This window comes from Pongo abelii, chromosome 13, assembly GCF_028885655.2.
Source record: "Pongo abelii isolate AG06213 chromosome 13, NHGRI_mPonAbe1-v2.0_pri, whole genome shotgun sequence".
NCBI lineage: Eukaryota > Metazoa > Chordata > Mammalia > Primates > Hominidae > Pongo > Pongo abelii.
Genome location: NC_071998.2, coordinates 124,450,206 through 124,464,401, shown reverse-complemented (window position 1 = coordinate 124,464,401; position 14,196 = coordinate 124,450,206). Strand labels below are relative to the sequence as shown.

Genomic DNA, 14,196 nt, shown 5'->3' with positions numbered 1-14,196 from the left:
CAGGGACCTGCAGATGCCGGGCAAGAGGACCGATCCCTCATGGAGTTTACGTTCCAGCGAGGAGTGGGGCTGGGAGACATGCAGAGGCGTGGGCGGGGCTTCCCTGGAGAAGGGGAGAGGTGGTCGCCACTGACCGGGGCCTCCTTGGTTCTTTTGCCTGGACAGCCAAGGGGGCTTGGGCGGGGGCGGGTGGCCTTCAGATGGACAGGGGCCAGTGCAGGAGCCCAGCCTGGCTCAGGGGAGCCCTGGGAGGGCCATGGGGAAGGGGAGCCCAGGCCTCTGACTCTGCTGCCACCCACCTGTCCCCAGTGCCATCTCCTCCATCCTGGGCACCTGGCTGGACCAGTACTCGGAGGATTTCTGTCAACCTCCGGACTTCCCCTGCCTCAAGCAGCTGGTGGCCTACGTGCAGCTCAACATGCCAGGCTCAGACCTGGAGCGCCGTGCCCACCTTCTCCTGGCCCAGCTGGAGCACTCGGAACCCACTGAGGCAGAGCCTGAGGGTGAGGAGGACTGGGGTGGGTGCCAGAGGGTGAATGAGGAGGGGTCGGTGCTGGGCCACACGAAGAGGCGGCTCCAGGGTCTGGGGCTGGGCCGGGGGCACAGATGAGCCTCAGACCACACAGGCAGGGACCACAGGCGGGAGGGCGGCCTGGTACACATTTTGTGGGTTCGGGGGGAGAGGCTTCTCTGGAAGCCGGGGCTGTTCTGTGTCTTTGGAAAGGCTGGCATGTTGTTGAACTTTTCTCCTCTTGCAGCTCTGTCACCAGTGCCAGCTCTAAAACCAACTCCAGAGCTCGAGCTAGCTCTAACACCAGCTCGAGCACCCAGCCCAGTGCCAGCTCCAGCCCCAGAGCCAGCTCCAACACCAGCTCCAGGTTCAGAGCTAGAAGTAGCTCCAGCACCAGCTCCAGAGCTCCAGCAGGCTCCAGAGCCAGCTGTGGGACTGGAACTGGCTCCAGCGCCAGCTCTGGAACTAGAGCCAGCTCCAGAACAGGATCCAGCTCCCTCACAAACTCTAGAGCTGGAGCCAGCTCCAGCGCCAGTTCCATCATCAGAGCCTTCGTGGCCTTCACCTGTGGTTGCAGAGAACGGGCTGAGTGAAGAGAAGCCTCACCTCTTGGCGTTCCCTCCCGATCTGGTGGCAGAGCAGTTTACACTGATGGATGCGGTGAGCAGCTCAGCTTGGCAGGGCAGGGGTGGGCCTGCCTTCTGGCATCTGCTGTCCCAGAACTACCATTTCCTGTCCGTAGCTGATGTTCTGGTCGAATCCCAGCTCTGCTGCTACACACCAAGTAACCAGGGCAAGTTTCTTAACCCCGAAGTCCTGAGTTTTCCTCTAGACAGTAGAGATGAGGTCACCCGTCCTCCAGAGTGACTATGCAGATTCCAGATGGAACAGACAGGAAGCTCAGCAGGCCTGGCCTGTGGGAGTGGAGGGTGCTCACCAAGGTGCACCCATGGGTCACCCCCATCTGTTTAGGAGGCTCACCAGCCTTAGCACTCAGTAGGCACTTGGTGTGTCCTAGAGCCCATGGCAGACACTGGACAAAGCCCCTAGTTGTAGCACCCACAGCAGATGTACATCTGGATGGGGAGCAGACTGAGGTGGGGGGATGGGGGAGTGTGGCACGGGGGGGTGGGCCGGCGGTGCCGTTTGGTCCATGCAGGCGTGAGCCGCCTGTTGGCACTGGGGCTTGGTGAGGCTGCGCAAGGCAGTGCTCCTCTTCTTCCCACCAGCATTTTGTCCTGGGTCACTTGTGTGCTGGGCACCCTGCATGGACACGGGATAAAACCCAGAGACCCCCACAAGGCTCAAGCTGCATCCTCAGCTTCCCGAGCGCCAGCCCAGACTGCTGGGGCAGGACCAGACTGCTGGGGCAGGACCAGGTGACACTTAGTCTCCTCCCCAGGAACTGTTCAAGAAGGTGGTGCCCTACCACTGCCTGGGCTCCATCTGGTCCCAGCGGGACAAGAAGGGCAAGGAGCACCTGGCGCCCACCATCCGCGCCACCGTCACCCAGTTCAACAGTGTGGCCAACTGCGTCATCACCACCTGCCTCGGGGACCGAAGCACGAAAGCCCCAGACAGGGCCAGGGTGGTGGAGCACTGGATTGAGGTGGCCAGGGTATGCCACAGGAGGGGCCTGGGCCCCCACTTTGCCTTCATCTGTTCTCAGGTTGTGGTCTGCAGTCCAAGGCCCTGTACAGGCCCCAGTCTACTCTTCCCAGGGGCACGCTGGCCTTGACTCTCCCAGCCCACTGCCTGGACGCTCACGTCTTCCTTACACTCTTTCCTTGGGTTGAGCTAAAATCCTCCTGTCACCCCCGGGTTGCAGGCGTGCCCTCTGGGGACTCCCTGGGTGTCTGTCTCATTAGGAGGGGAGGCTCAGCCAAGGGGGACTGAGGCCCGGCAAGCTGGGAGCTCCAGCCCCACCTCATGCCTCCCGCTCTTCCCGCCCCAGGAGTGCCGGATCCTCAAGAACTTCTCGTCACTGTATGCCATCCTCTCTGCCCTGCAGAGCAACTCTATCCACCGTCTGAAGAAGACGTGGGAAGACGTTTCCAGGTGGGCATACCTCTGTAGGAGCTCCTGGTGCACCAGGGACCTTCCACAGGGCTGGCATCGCCCCTTTAGTGAGCCCATGGGAGGCCACAAACCCTGAGGGCAGGGACCCTCCACTGACCTGAGTTGGCAGCTCTGCCTCAAGAGCTCAGCTTCCTAAGCTGTCAGATGGTGGGCTGAGCCACATCAGAGATTTTCAGGTATTCGTGTTGTAGCCACAGAACCCTCATCCAATTGAAATCAAAACCTTTGTGCCAGGCGCAATGGCTAACGCCTGTAATCCCAACTACTTGGGAGACTGAGGCAGGAGAATCTCTTGGACCCGGGAGGTGGAGGTTGCAATGAGTTGAGATCTGGCCACTGCACTCCAGCCTGGGTGACTGAAACTGTCTCAAAAAAAAGAAAAAAACCCCTTTGGAAATAGCTGCTCAGTGGAAACGGGAATAGGGGTCCTGTTGCACCAACATGAAGGCCCCCTCCCCAGACCTGCAGAGCATTAGTGCTCTGGGGAACCCTGTGTGCTGCATTCAGGCAGTCTGGGGTCTTTCAGCTCTAAAATAAAATGGATTTGCACTCACACTCCTCCCTGCCATTCCCAGCTTTCTCCTTCCTTCTTTGCCCTTCTGACAGGGACAGTTTCCGGATCTTTCAGAAGCTGTCGGAGATCTTCTCAGATGAGAACAACTACTCATTGAGCCGGGAGCTGCTCATCAAGGTGGAGTGGCGGCGGGCTGGGGGCTGGGGGCTGTATCATTCGCTTCTTGCTGGGAAAGTTCCTTTCCCATGTGTATGAAGGGGGAAGAGGGATCTGTTTGGCCCCTGGGCGTTTGAGGGACAGGCCCCCAGTTAATTGGACACAGTGAGGGTGGCAGTGGAGGTTCCAGGAGGAGTAGATGGGCTTCAGGACCAGCAGGTCTCTGGCTTCCTCGCTGGTCCCTCCTGCTGGGTGGGAAGGGGACGCGGCTCCTGCCCCCACACCGGCCCAGTCTGTCCCCAGGAGGCCAGGCTCCTGACACTAACCTCTGTCTGCTCTACACACCCAAGGAGAAGGCAGCCTGCCTACCCCAGGGACAGGAGCTGCAGGGGATGCCAGGGGCCAGGTGGCCAGACCTGGGAGGCAGATTTGGAGGCCCTGTGTGGCTTCCCTGCCCTGCCCTGAGAAGAGACACTGACCAGAGAACCCTGTAGAATTCTTCCCATGGCACCCCATTAGCTGTGGCAGATACCCCAGATGACTAAGGAGAACTTTCAGTGACTAATGGATTCACGAGGCCTCAGAGGGAGTCAAGTGTCACTGCCTGGTGCCCCTGGCGTACCCGGTCAGTGAAATGGCATCTAGGGCCCCCCTCCTGCGTGGACAAACACAGAGTTCCCCACAGGGGAGCATCGCAGGGGGCTCCTGGGACACCTGTCCCTCTCCCTCCATTGTACAGCTCCACCGGGGGCCCTAGCACGCACGAGCACCCCAGAGGATGGTACCCTGATCCAGTGGCCAAACAGGGGTAAAGGCAGACGGGGCAGAGCCTCTGGCTAGGACAGAAGAGCCTGTTCTGAGTCCCTGGGGCGCCCAGGGCAAGTCGCTGCCCCTCTCAGGGCCATAGTTCCCTCATGTGGAAAATGGAGGAATGCCAGCCCTGGGGTGCTGACCTCATGGAAGGCTCAAGGGAGAAAGGAGTGTACAGCCATAACAGGACTGTAGCGCAGGGTCTCTGAGGCCCTGCAAGGCAGGCGGAGGTTTTTTTTTTTTTAGAGAAGGAGTCTCGCTCTGTCTCCCAGGCTGGAGTGCAATGGCATGATCTCGGCTCACTGCAGTCCCCACTGCCTCAGCTTCCCAAGTAGCTGGGATTACAGGTGTGCACTGCCAACCCAGGTAATTTTTGTATTTTTTAGTAGAGATGGGGTTTCACTGTGTTGGCCAGGCTGATCTTGAACTCCTGACCTCAAGTGATCCACCTGCCTTGGCCTTCCAAAATGCTGGGATTACAGGCGTGAGCCGCCGCACCATGCAGCAGGCGGAGTTCTCATCCGCACTTTCCAGAGCGGGAGGCAGGCTCAGGAAGGCCAGGCCACCGGCCCAGGGACCCCACACTAGTGAGTATTGATACAGGATCAGCCCTGGAACCCGAGCACACTGGCAGCACCCCAGGTCAGGGTGCCTGAGGGCTAAGGGCTGAGGGGATAAGGCCTCACTGACCCTGTCTTCTACCCTGGCAGGAGGGGACCTCCAAGTTTGCCACCCTGGAGATGAACCCCAAGAGAGCCCAGAAACGGCCAAAGGAGACGGTGAGAGTGCCCAAGGCCACGGAGGGGCAGGGGGCTGGCCTGGGGGTAGGGAGGACAGCCCTTTCCTCTGTAGCCACCGTGCCTTATGGGCCCCATTAGAGGTGGCCTCCTCTGGACCCTGGCAGAGCCATGCCTGGATCAGCTGGTATCTGGGAAGACCAGCTGCAGCCACAAAAGGACAGGCCTGGCAGAGCTGGCTCAGGCGGGTGTGGGGCTGGGGAGGGCCAGGGGCCACACGACTCGGGAACCTGGCATTTCCCAGATGCCCGCCAGGGAGATGGCTAGAGGGAGTCTGGGGTCCAGGGAGGCAGCAGGCCCCAGGAGGCCCCCAGAGGTCCCCCAGCTGCTCCAAGTGAGGCCGGTTGGGGCTGGGGGCTGAGAAAGCCTTCAGGGGAGGGGCCTTGCTCATTCTCCTACCCCAATGTCACAGGGCATCATCCAGGGCACCGTTCCCTACCTGGGCACATTCCTCACCGACCTGGTGATGCTGGACACCGCCATGAAGGACTATCTGTATGTGAGTGTGCCGGGCGGGGCTGGAGTAGGGCTGGGGATGAGAGACCTTTCCTGAGCCCTGGGGGCTGGGCTGCCACACCTGTCCCAGCAATGAGTAAACAGCTCAGTGCCCTGCTGGTGACACCCCAGGGCTGCCCAAACACAGAGCTGCAGCAGGGTTTGGCCAAGTGAGACACAGCCCGTCCCTCAGGCAGTGACCCTGAGCACAGAGGGAAGCCAGGCCTTCAAAGGTCAGGTGGCACGTGGTGGCTGAGCAGGGCCTTCTGGCCTGAGGCCTCAGTCCATTGTCCTCGGAGAGGGCTGGACAAGAAGTCCCCAGGCCTCTGCCCGCATGTCCCCTTGCCCTGGTGCCCAGCACCGGCTTCAGTCCAGGGGTGTGCGTGCCCTGCCCCCTGGTGGGCGCTCTTGATAGTGCAGCATGAGGTGGGGAGGCTGTAATGGTCAAGGGGTCACTTTCTGACGGCCATTGGGTGTCCACCTTCCAGGGCAGACTCATCAACTTCGAGAAGAGGAGGAAGGTAAGCAGCTGCAGGCAGCCCTGACTTGGGGAGGGGTGGAAAACAGACCCACCAGGGTAGGACATTTGACCCCTACCCTCTCCTTAGATTCATGGGACATTTGGACACAGAGAGAAGGGGGTCCCCTCCTACTGGAAGGTGAGGGTAGGAGGTTATAATCCAGGACCACCTCCTGGGGAATGGCTGTTTGAGCCCAGCTTTGAGAACAGGAAGGCCTGGATGGGAGTAGAGGGGAGGAAGGGACCCCAAGAGCAAAGACCCAGAGACTGGCCCCAGTCCTGCCCGGGGGGCCTTATCACCGCCCTGTGCTTCCCTCTGGCCCCAGGAGTTCGAGGTGATCGCCCAGATCAAGCTGCTGCAGTCGGCCTGCAACAACTACAGCATCGTGCCAGATGAGCAATTTGGGGCCTGGTTCCGGGCCGTGGAGCGGCTCAGCGAGACTGAGAGGTGAGGCCGGGGCGGCAAATGGGGACAGTGGGGGCAGGCTGTCCTGGGGGGCCAGCTCCAGAGGGCCAGCAGCTATGACCCATGGTCAGTGTCAGCCCCTGTTGCCTGAGGATGGCCGGGGCACCCCGACTCCAGCTTCTGGACAGGTGCTGGGGGAAGGCTGGAACATGGCCCCTGGTCGTCACACCACTGCCCCTCTGGTCATAGCTACAACCTGTCGTGTGAGCTGGAGCCCCCATCCGAGTCAGCCAGCAACACCCTCAGGACCAAGAAGAACACAGCCATTGTCAAGCGCTGGAGCGAGTAAGGGCCTGGCCAAGGGTGGTAGGGGCAACTGCCTTGGGACTCAGAAGCTTCAGGGCTGGGCCTGGGCTCAGGGAGTCAGGGAGGCTAGCCCTGGACTCCTACCCTGCTGCTGACTGGCCCTGAGACCTGGATGAGTCCCCTCACCTTTTTGGGCCTCAGTTTCCTCCTCTGTGAAATGGGGTGATACTAAATGCTCTCCCAGATGGCTGTGGTGAATGGAGTACTGGCAACTGTCCCAGCACTTTGCACAGTCCTCGGGCGCAGAGTGCAGGGGTATGGGGTTGGGATGTGTCCTTGGGGCGCCCTCTTAACTAAGCCAACCCTTCAACCAGCCGCCAGACCCCCAGCACTGAGCTCAGTACCAGTGGCAGCTCCCACTCCAAGTCCTGTGACCAGCTCAGGTGTGGCCCCTACCTCAGCAGCGGGGACATTGCTGACGCACTCAGCGTGCACTCGGCCGGCTCCTCTAGCTCCGATGTGGAGGAGATCAACATCAGCTTCGTCCCGGAGTCTCCTGATGGCCAGGAAAAGAAGGTGACTGCCTGCCCTTCTCCCCAGTATCCTTTCCCATCTCCCCACTCCAAATCCATGCACGCGGCCAGGAAGCCCTGGATCCTGAACACAGCTTCTAGAAGGTTCCCCATCTGGCAGCTGGCCTGGGGTGCCCCCACAGGGCAGGGGGATCTGCTGATCATACCGTCTCCCTCAGTTCTGGGAATCAGCCTCACAGTCATCTCCGGAGACCTCCGGCATCAGCTCGGCCTCCAGCAGCACCTCGTCCTCCTCAGCCTCCACCACACCCGTGGCTGCCACGCGCACCCACAAGCGCTCCGTCTCAGGGCTCTGCAACTCCAGCTCTGCGCTGCCGCTCTACAACCAGCAGGTGGGCGACTGCTGTATCATCCGCGTCAGCCTGGACGTGGACAACGGCAACATGTACAAGAGCATCCTGGTAAGCCGGGTGGGCGGCCTGGGTCCCTCCCTCCACTGGCGGCAAATGCACCTTGAACACAGTGCACCATCTCTGCCCTCCCGGGGCCCACCTTGTAGTTGAGGGGGGAAGGACAGATGTCAGCCAGGTACAGAAATGAAGAAGGTAGTGATCAGGGACAAGGCTGGCCTGAGGGCAGAGGGGGAGGGAAGGAGTGGCCGTGCAGAGCTCCCAGGAGGCGAAGGGGCGGTGCTGCGGGGGAGATGAGGTCCAGGAAGTATCCGGGGCCTGGCCACGTAGGCCCTGAGCACTGCCAGGACCTCGACTTTCTCGGGGAGGAAGACAGGAGCAATGATGGCTGGCTTCCTCTCGGGGAGGAAGACGGGAGCAATGATGGCTGGCTTCCTCTCGGGGAGGAAGACGGGAGCAATGATGGCTGGCTTCCTCTCGGGGAGGAAGACGGGAGCAATGATGGCTGGCTTCCTCTCGGGGAGGAAGACGGGAGCAATGATGGCTGGCTTCCTCTCGGGGAGGAAGACGGGAGCAATGATGGCTGGCTTCCTCTCGGGGAGGAAGACGGGAGCAATGATGGCTGGCTTCCTCTCGGGGAGGAAGACGGGAGCAATGATGGCTGGCTTCCTCTCGGGGAGGAAGACGGGAGCAATGATGGCTGGCTTCCTCTCGGGGAGGAAGACGGGAGCAATGATGGCTGGCTTCCTCTCGGGGAGGAAGACGGGAGCAATGATGGCTGGCTTCCTCTCGGGGAGGAAGACGGGAGCAATGATGGCTGGCTTCCTCTCGGGGAGGAAGACGGGAGCAATGATGGCTGGCTTCCTCTCGGGGAGGAAGACGGGAGCAATGATGGCTGGCTTCCTCTCGGGGAGGAAGACGGGAGCAATGATGGCTGGCTTCCTCTCGGGGAGGAAGACGGGAGCAATGATGGCTGGCTTCCTCTCGGGGAGGAAGACGGGAGCAATGATGGCTGGCTTCCTCTCGGGGAGGAAGACGGGAGCAATGATGGCTGGCTTCCTCTCGGGGAGGAAGACGGGAGCAATGATGGCTGGCTTCCTCTCGGGGAGGAAGACGGGAGCAATGATGGCTGGCTTCCTCTCGGGGAGGAAGACGGGAGCAATGATGGCTGGCTTCCTCTCGGGGAGGAAGACGGGAGCAATGATGGCTGGCTTCCTCTCGGGGAGGAAGACGGGAGCAATGATGGCTGGCTTCCTCTCGGGGAGGAAGACGGGAGCAATGATGGCTGGCTTCCTCTCGGGGAGGAAGACGGGAGCAATGATGGCTGGCTTCCTCTCGGGGAGGAAGACGGGAGCAATGATGGCTGGCTTCCTCTCGGGGAGGAAGACGGGAGCAATGATGGCTGGCTTCCTCTCGGGGAGGAAGACGGGAGCAATGATGGCTGGCTTCCTCTCGGGGAGGAAGACGGGAGCAATGATGGCTGGCTTCCTCTCGGGGAGGAAGACGGGAGCAATGATGGCTGGCTTCCTCTCGGGGAGGAAGACGGGAGCAATGATGGCTGGCTTCCTCTCGGGGAGGAAGACGGGAGCAATGATGGCTGGCTTCCTCTCGGGGAGGAAGACGGGAGCAATGATGGCTGGCTTCCTCTCGGGGAGGAAGACGGGAGCAATGATGGCTGGCTTCCTCTCGGGGAGGAAGACGGGAGCAATGATGGCTGGCTTCCTCTCGGGGAGGAAGACGGGAGCAATGATGGCTGGCTTCCTCTCGGGGAGGAAGACGGGAGCAATGATGGCTGGCTTCCTCTCGGGGAGGAAGACGGGAGCAATGATGGCTGGCTTCCTCTCGGGGAGGAAGACGGGAGCAATGATGGCTGGCTTCCTCTCGGGGAGGAAGACGGGAGCAATGATGGCTGGCTTCCTCTCGGGGAGGAAGACGGGAGCAATGATGGCTGGCTTCCTCTCGGGGAGGAAGACGGGAGCAATGATGGCTGGCTTCCTCTCGGGGAGGAAGACAGGAGCAATGATGGCTGGCTTCCTCTCGGGGAGGAAGACGGGAGCAATGATGGCTGGCTTCCTCTCGGGGAGGAAGACGGGAGCAATGATGGCTGGCTTCCTCTCGGGGAGGAAGACGGGAGCAATGATGGCTGGCTTCCTCTCGGGGAGGAAGACGGGAGCAATGATGGCTGGCTTCTCTGTCTGGCGTGGGCTGGTACCACAGCCACAGGGGTGTTGGTTAGGAGGCCGCTGTGGCAACCAGGCTGGGAGCCCTGGAAGGGGCCAGCAGGGTCAGAGTCTGGATAGGATTTGGAGACAGCCGATGGGAATTGCTCACAGAATGGGTTTGCCTGGGGGCTCTTTCTTCATCCTCCAGGTGTCCTGCGACAGATGAACCATTTGTAACCCCCACCCTCTGTACCCCAGCCCTGGGTCAGGTACCCCATTATTCACACACCCTCCCAACCCCTCGTTGCCAGGAGCTAGCATGGTTGTCATTAAGCAGTCACTTGTGGCCCTATGTCCAAGTTCCGCCTGTGCTCTGGCCCTCAGGGTCAAGGTAGCAGGGGCCTGGCCTGTGCTCACCACACTGAGCATCCTGGCTGGCCCCTCCTTTCTTATCTCCAGGGCTTAGACTAGGGACTGTCTGTTCCCCAGGCTCAATGATGCTGTTATCCTGGAGAGGCAAGTGCTGCCCAAGGAAGCGTGGGAGGAGGGAACAGGCTCTTATAGGAGAAGCAGGGTAGGCACTGCTGGGACAGACCCCTCCTCATTCCACGGAGGCCTCACATGGGGAGCAGGAGAAGGACGGAGGCCTCACTTGGGGAGCAGGAGAATGTGACAAGGCCCTCTCCGGACCCAGCACCTGGCCAGAGGCTGTGAGTGCCTGTGCTTAGTGCTGAGGGGACTCCAGAGGGTCCTTGGCCACTGCACTCTGGCGGAGCCGCTCCAGGGTCTTCTCCCTGATGGTCCATCCCCCGCCGCGATGCAGGTGACCAGCCAAGATAAGGCTCCAGCCGTAATCCGCAAGGCCATGGACAAACACAACCTGGAGGAGGAGGAGCCGGAGGACTATGAGCTGCTGCAGATTCTCTCAGATGACCGGAGTAAGTCAGAAGACCAGAGGGCGATGGCGGAGGGGGCAGGTCCGCACCACTCCCCTCCCCAGGTTGGAAGGCTTTGGCCCCAGAAAATTCACCAGCAGAGTGTGGGTAGACACTGTGGACAGGGCAGCCCTGGCTGCCCCCATTGTCTGCTTGCTGTCCGCAGCCACCACTGGACCTCCCCAGTGTGTGCCCTTCCCTAGGCGTGAACAGGCAGTTCAAAGCTCACATCAGTGAGGAGCAAAGAGAAAAGGCATTTTCACTGGGACAGGTTAGCCAGGTGGCCCACTGGAAGGGACGCTTTCTGGCTAAGATAAAACATGTGCTCTACAAAGAATGGTGACTGCTGTGGACCAAAGTGTCGAGTGTTAAAATCCATGAGTGTATGATTCTAAAAGCAGAACAGGCTGCTAGGAGGCCAACTCAGTATTCTAGAAACTGGGAAAGTGTCAAGAACCAGTGCAGGCTCAGAGTGGGGTGTGCTGGGCCTGGAGACGCTGTGCAAGCTCCTTAAGCCCTCTGTGCTCGTGTTCTCATCCCCCAAATGGAAATGAAAGTAGCCAGTGTGTTCATCGTATATATAAAAATCTGTATGTAAGTGTATATGTGTGTATATATATATATGCATGCATACGTGTGTGTATATATATATGCATGCATACGTGTGTGTATATATATATATGCATGCATACGTGTGTGTATATATATATGCATGCATACGTGTGTGTATATATATATGCATGCATACGTGTGTGTATATATATATATGCATGCATACGTGTGTGTATATATATATATGCATGCATACGTGTGTGTATATATATATATGCATGCATACGTGTGTGTATATATATATATGCATGCATACGTGTGTGTATATATATATGCATGCATACGTGTGTGTATATATATATGCATGCATACGTGTGTGTGTATATATATATATGCATGCATATGTGTGTGTGTATATATATATGCATGCATACGTGTGTGTGTATATATATATGCATGCATACGTGTGTATATATATATATGCATGCATACGTGTGTGTGTATATATATATATGCATGCATACGTGTGTGTGTATATATATATATGCATGCATACGTGTGTGTGTATATATATATGCATGCATACGTGTGTGTGTATATATATATGCATGCATACGTGTGTGTATATATATGCATGTATATATAAAGCATCTATGTGCACCATAAAAGTTAACTACAAATACTATCATCGCTGCTTTCTTTCCAGTGAGCTGAACACCATCCCCCACCATTAGCCCAGACAGTAAGCAATGACTCCTATGATCCCTAGAAGTTATAGTCTAAATCCTCTGGCAGCTTCTTGGCACCATTTTGGTTAGGTGAGCAGGGTAGGTGGGAACCCCATCTTACAGAGAAGGAAGACTGAGGCCTAGAGAGGTTAAAGAAGATGATGAAAAGCCACACGATGTCGGCAGGAGCACAAATCGAACCCAGCTCTGGCTTATAGCAGGCTGTGGGCCAGAGGAGATGGTGGGAAATGGAGCCAAGAGGAAGTGCTTGCTGGGTGCCAGGGTTCAAGGAGTACAGGCCTCCCTGGAACGGACACCAGAGCCCTGGGGCAAGCCTGTCCTTTCCTGGTCCTTGGAGCCCTTGTCCTGAGTAGGGCAGGATTCTGGGAGGTGACCTGGATTCTAGAAAGCCTGTTCCAGCTGGGCAGCCAGCACTGCAGTATGGGCAGGACGGGGTGACCCTCTGCCAGCTCAGGCCAAGCCGGGGGGGTTCTGGCATCAGTCCCTGTTTAAACAAGAGTCATCAGGTTTTGTGAGGACCTCAGCAGAGTCTGTCCTCAGGCAGGAGTCATTGAGAGGGGTCCTTGGAGTCCTGGAGCTGTATTGGAGGGGATCTGAGGTCTGTGGCTCAAGACAGTCCTTGTATGGGCTCTCAAGCGGTAGGGGTATCCTGCAGGGCCCCCAGGAGCATCACTGATCACCCCTCTGCCCCTCCCCCACCAGAGCTGAAGATCCCTGAAAACGCCAACGTCTTCTATGCCATGAACTCTACCGCCAATTATGACTTTGTCCTGAAGAAGCGGACCTTCACCAAGGGAGTGAAGGTCAAGCATGGAGCCAGCTCAACCCTCCCTCGCATGAAGCAGAAGGGACTCAAGATTGCCAAGGGCATCTTCTGAGGGCATCTTCCCAGGGTCTGGCTGGCTGGTAGCCAAGCACTTATGGACCAGAGTGGCCCAGGCCAGCTGGGCACCTTCCTACCACCTGCCAGCCCAGGGTACCCCAGACTCCAGTTTCATCCTGAACCTCTCCTGCTGCTGGGATTGACGCCTGCCATTGGTCAGGCTGACCTGGCCTCCCGTGGACCACTCGCTGCCTTAGGTGCCTTCTGCTCTCTGGAACCAGAGGACTAGCTGACTTTTGCCAAGGAGCAGTGCCAACGGGCATGGCATGGTGCCCTGCCTGCCCCCAGGCACCACCTCTGTACACTTCCCTGACACCTTCCCAGGTGTGGGTCACTGCCACCTGTGCCCATGGGCACCCCACAACACCCACCCACTCACCCACCGTGTCTGACCGCTGCAGTTCTCTCCTCATGCCCACGGGCACTGGCCTGTGACCTTTGCAGGGGTCCCGGCCCCTCCCACCACTCTAGCCTTTCTCAGGCTGTACCAAAGATTCCATCATCAGGGCCGACTGAGAGTGAGGGAGTCTCACCCACCACTTACCCCAGCCCTCCCCTGGGAGCAGAGAGAGAAACCCTCTTCATGGACCAGACTCTGCACCCGGTGAGTGAGGACGGTCCCAGCTGAGTCCCATAGATGTTGAATCTCATGCCACTGCAAGTGCCATTCACCACTGCATCCTGGGCTTTACGAGACCATGCAAGACGGGGGTTAGTGAGGAAGGAGGATTTGGGGTGGGGGTGGGGTGACTGAATATTTGTATAAAAAGCAAAAAGAAAAAAAATGTTTACTGATTGGGGAGGGGCAATATTTATTTGTTGTAAATAGCAAATGTTAGACTTGAATATTATATTAAAATCCTGTTTCTACTATAGCCTGGTCATTGCAGTTTTGTTCTTTCATTACCTGTCTTAATTAAAATGAGATAGAGACTCTCACATTCCATGTTTAAATAAGGACCCTTGCAGGGTTATCTAGTTATTTTATGCACAGGAAAAGCCAGCCACCCTTCTCAGCACACTGAAGGAAACACAAAAGTTTACCTTTCATACAGCAGATGTTCATTTCGGCACCATTAAACTGGGAAATGTGCTGAGACAGCCCTCAGAACTCCTGGGACTAGAGTTTGGAGGTACTTTCACAAGGCATAGCAAGAATTTCTGAAATTTAGCTGTCTTTAAAAGTAACATTTGTGGCCAGGCATGGTGGCTCATGCCTGTAATCCCAGCACTTTGGGAGGCCAAGGCAGGTGGATCATGAGGTCAGGCGTTTGAGACCAGCCTGGCCAACATAGTGAAACCCCATCTCTACTAAAAATAAACAAAGTTAGCTAGGCATGGTGCCAGGCACCTTTAACCCCAGCTACTCGGGAGGCTG

The 14,196-nt window shown here is 57.9% G+C and overlaps 1 protein-coding gene across 6 annotated transcripts in view; it reads left to right on the top strand.

Moving 5' to 3' along the window:
- Positions 1-13,693, top strand: part of RALGDS (ral guanine nucleotide dissociation stimulator) — a 53,397-nt gene extending 39,704 nt beyond the window's left edge. For all 6 annotated transcript variants that reach the window (XM_024252295.3, XM_063714510.1, XM_054520795.2 and 3 more), the window contains exons 5-18: positions 310-503; positions 759-1,171; positions 1,914-2,129; positions 2,466-2,569; positions 3,197-3,281; positions 4,781-4,849; positions 5,280-5,366; positions 5,851-5,883; positions 6,209-6,330; positions 6,538-6,633; positions 6,969-7,170; positions 7,346-7,588; positions 10,523-10,637; positions 12,638-13,693. In XM_024252295.3, the coding sequence (XP_024108063.2) occupies positions 310-503; positions 759-1,171; positions 1,914-2,129; positions 2,466-2,569; positions 3,197-3,281; positions 4,781-4,849; positions 5,280-5,366; positions 5,851-5,883; positions 6,209-6,330; positions 6,538-6,633; positions 6,969-7,170; positions 7,346-7,588; positions 10,523-10,637; positions 12,638-12,813 (2,155 nt within the window). In that variant the 3' untranslated portion in view covers positions 12,814-13,693. The remainder of the gene's footprint in view (positions 1-309; positions 504-758; positions 1,172-1,913; positions 2,130-2,465; positions 2,570-3,196; positions 3,282-4,780; positions 4,850-5,279; positions 5,367-5,850; positions 5,884-6,208; positions 6,331-6,537; positions 6,634-6,968; positions 7,171-7,345; positions 7,589-10,522; positions 10,638-12,637) is intronic.
- The last annotated feature ends 503 nt before the right edge of the window (positions 13,694-14,196 follow it).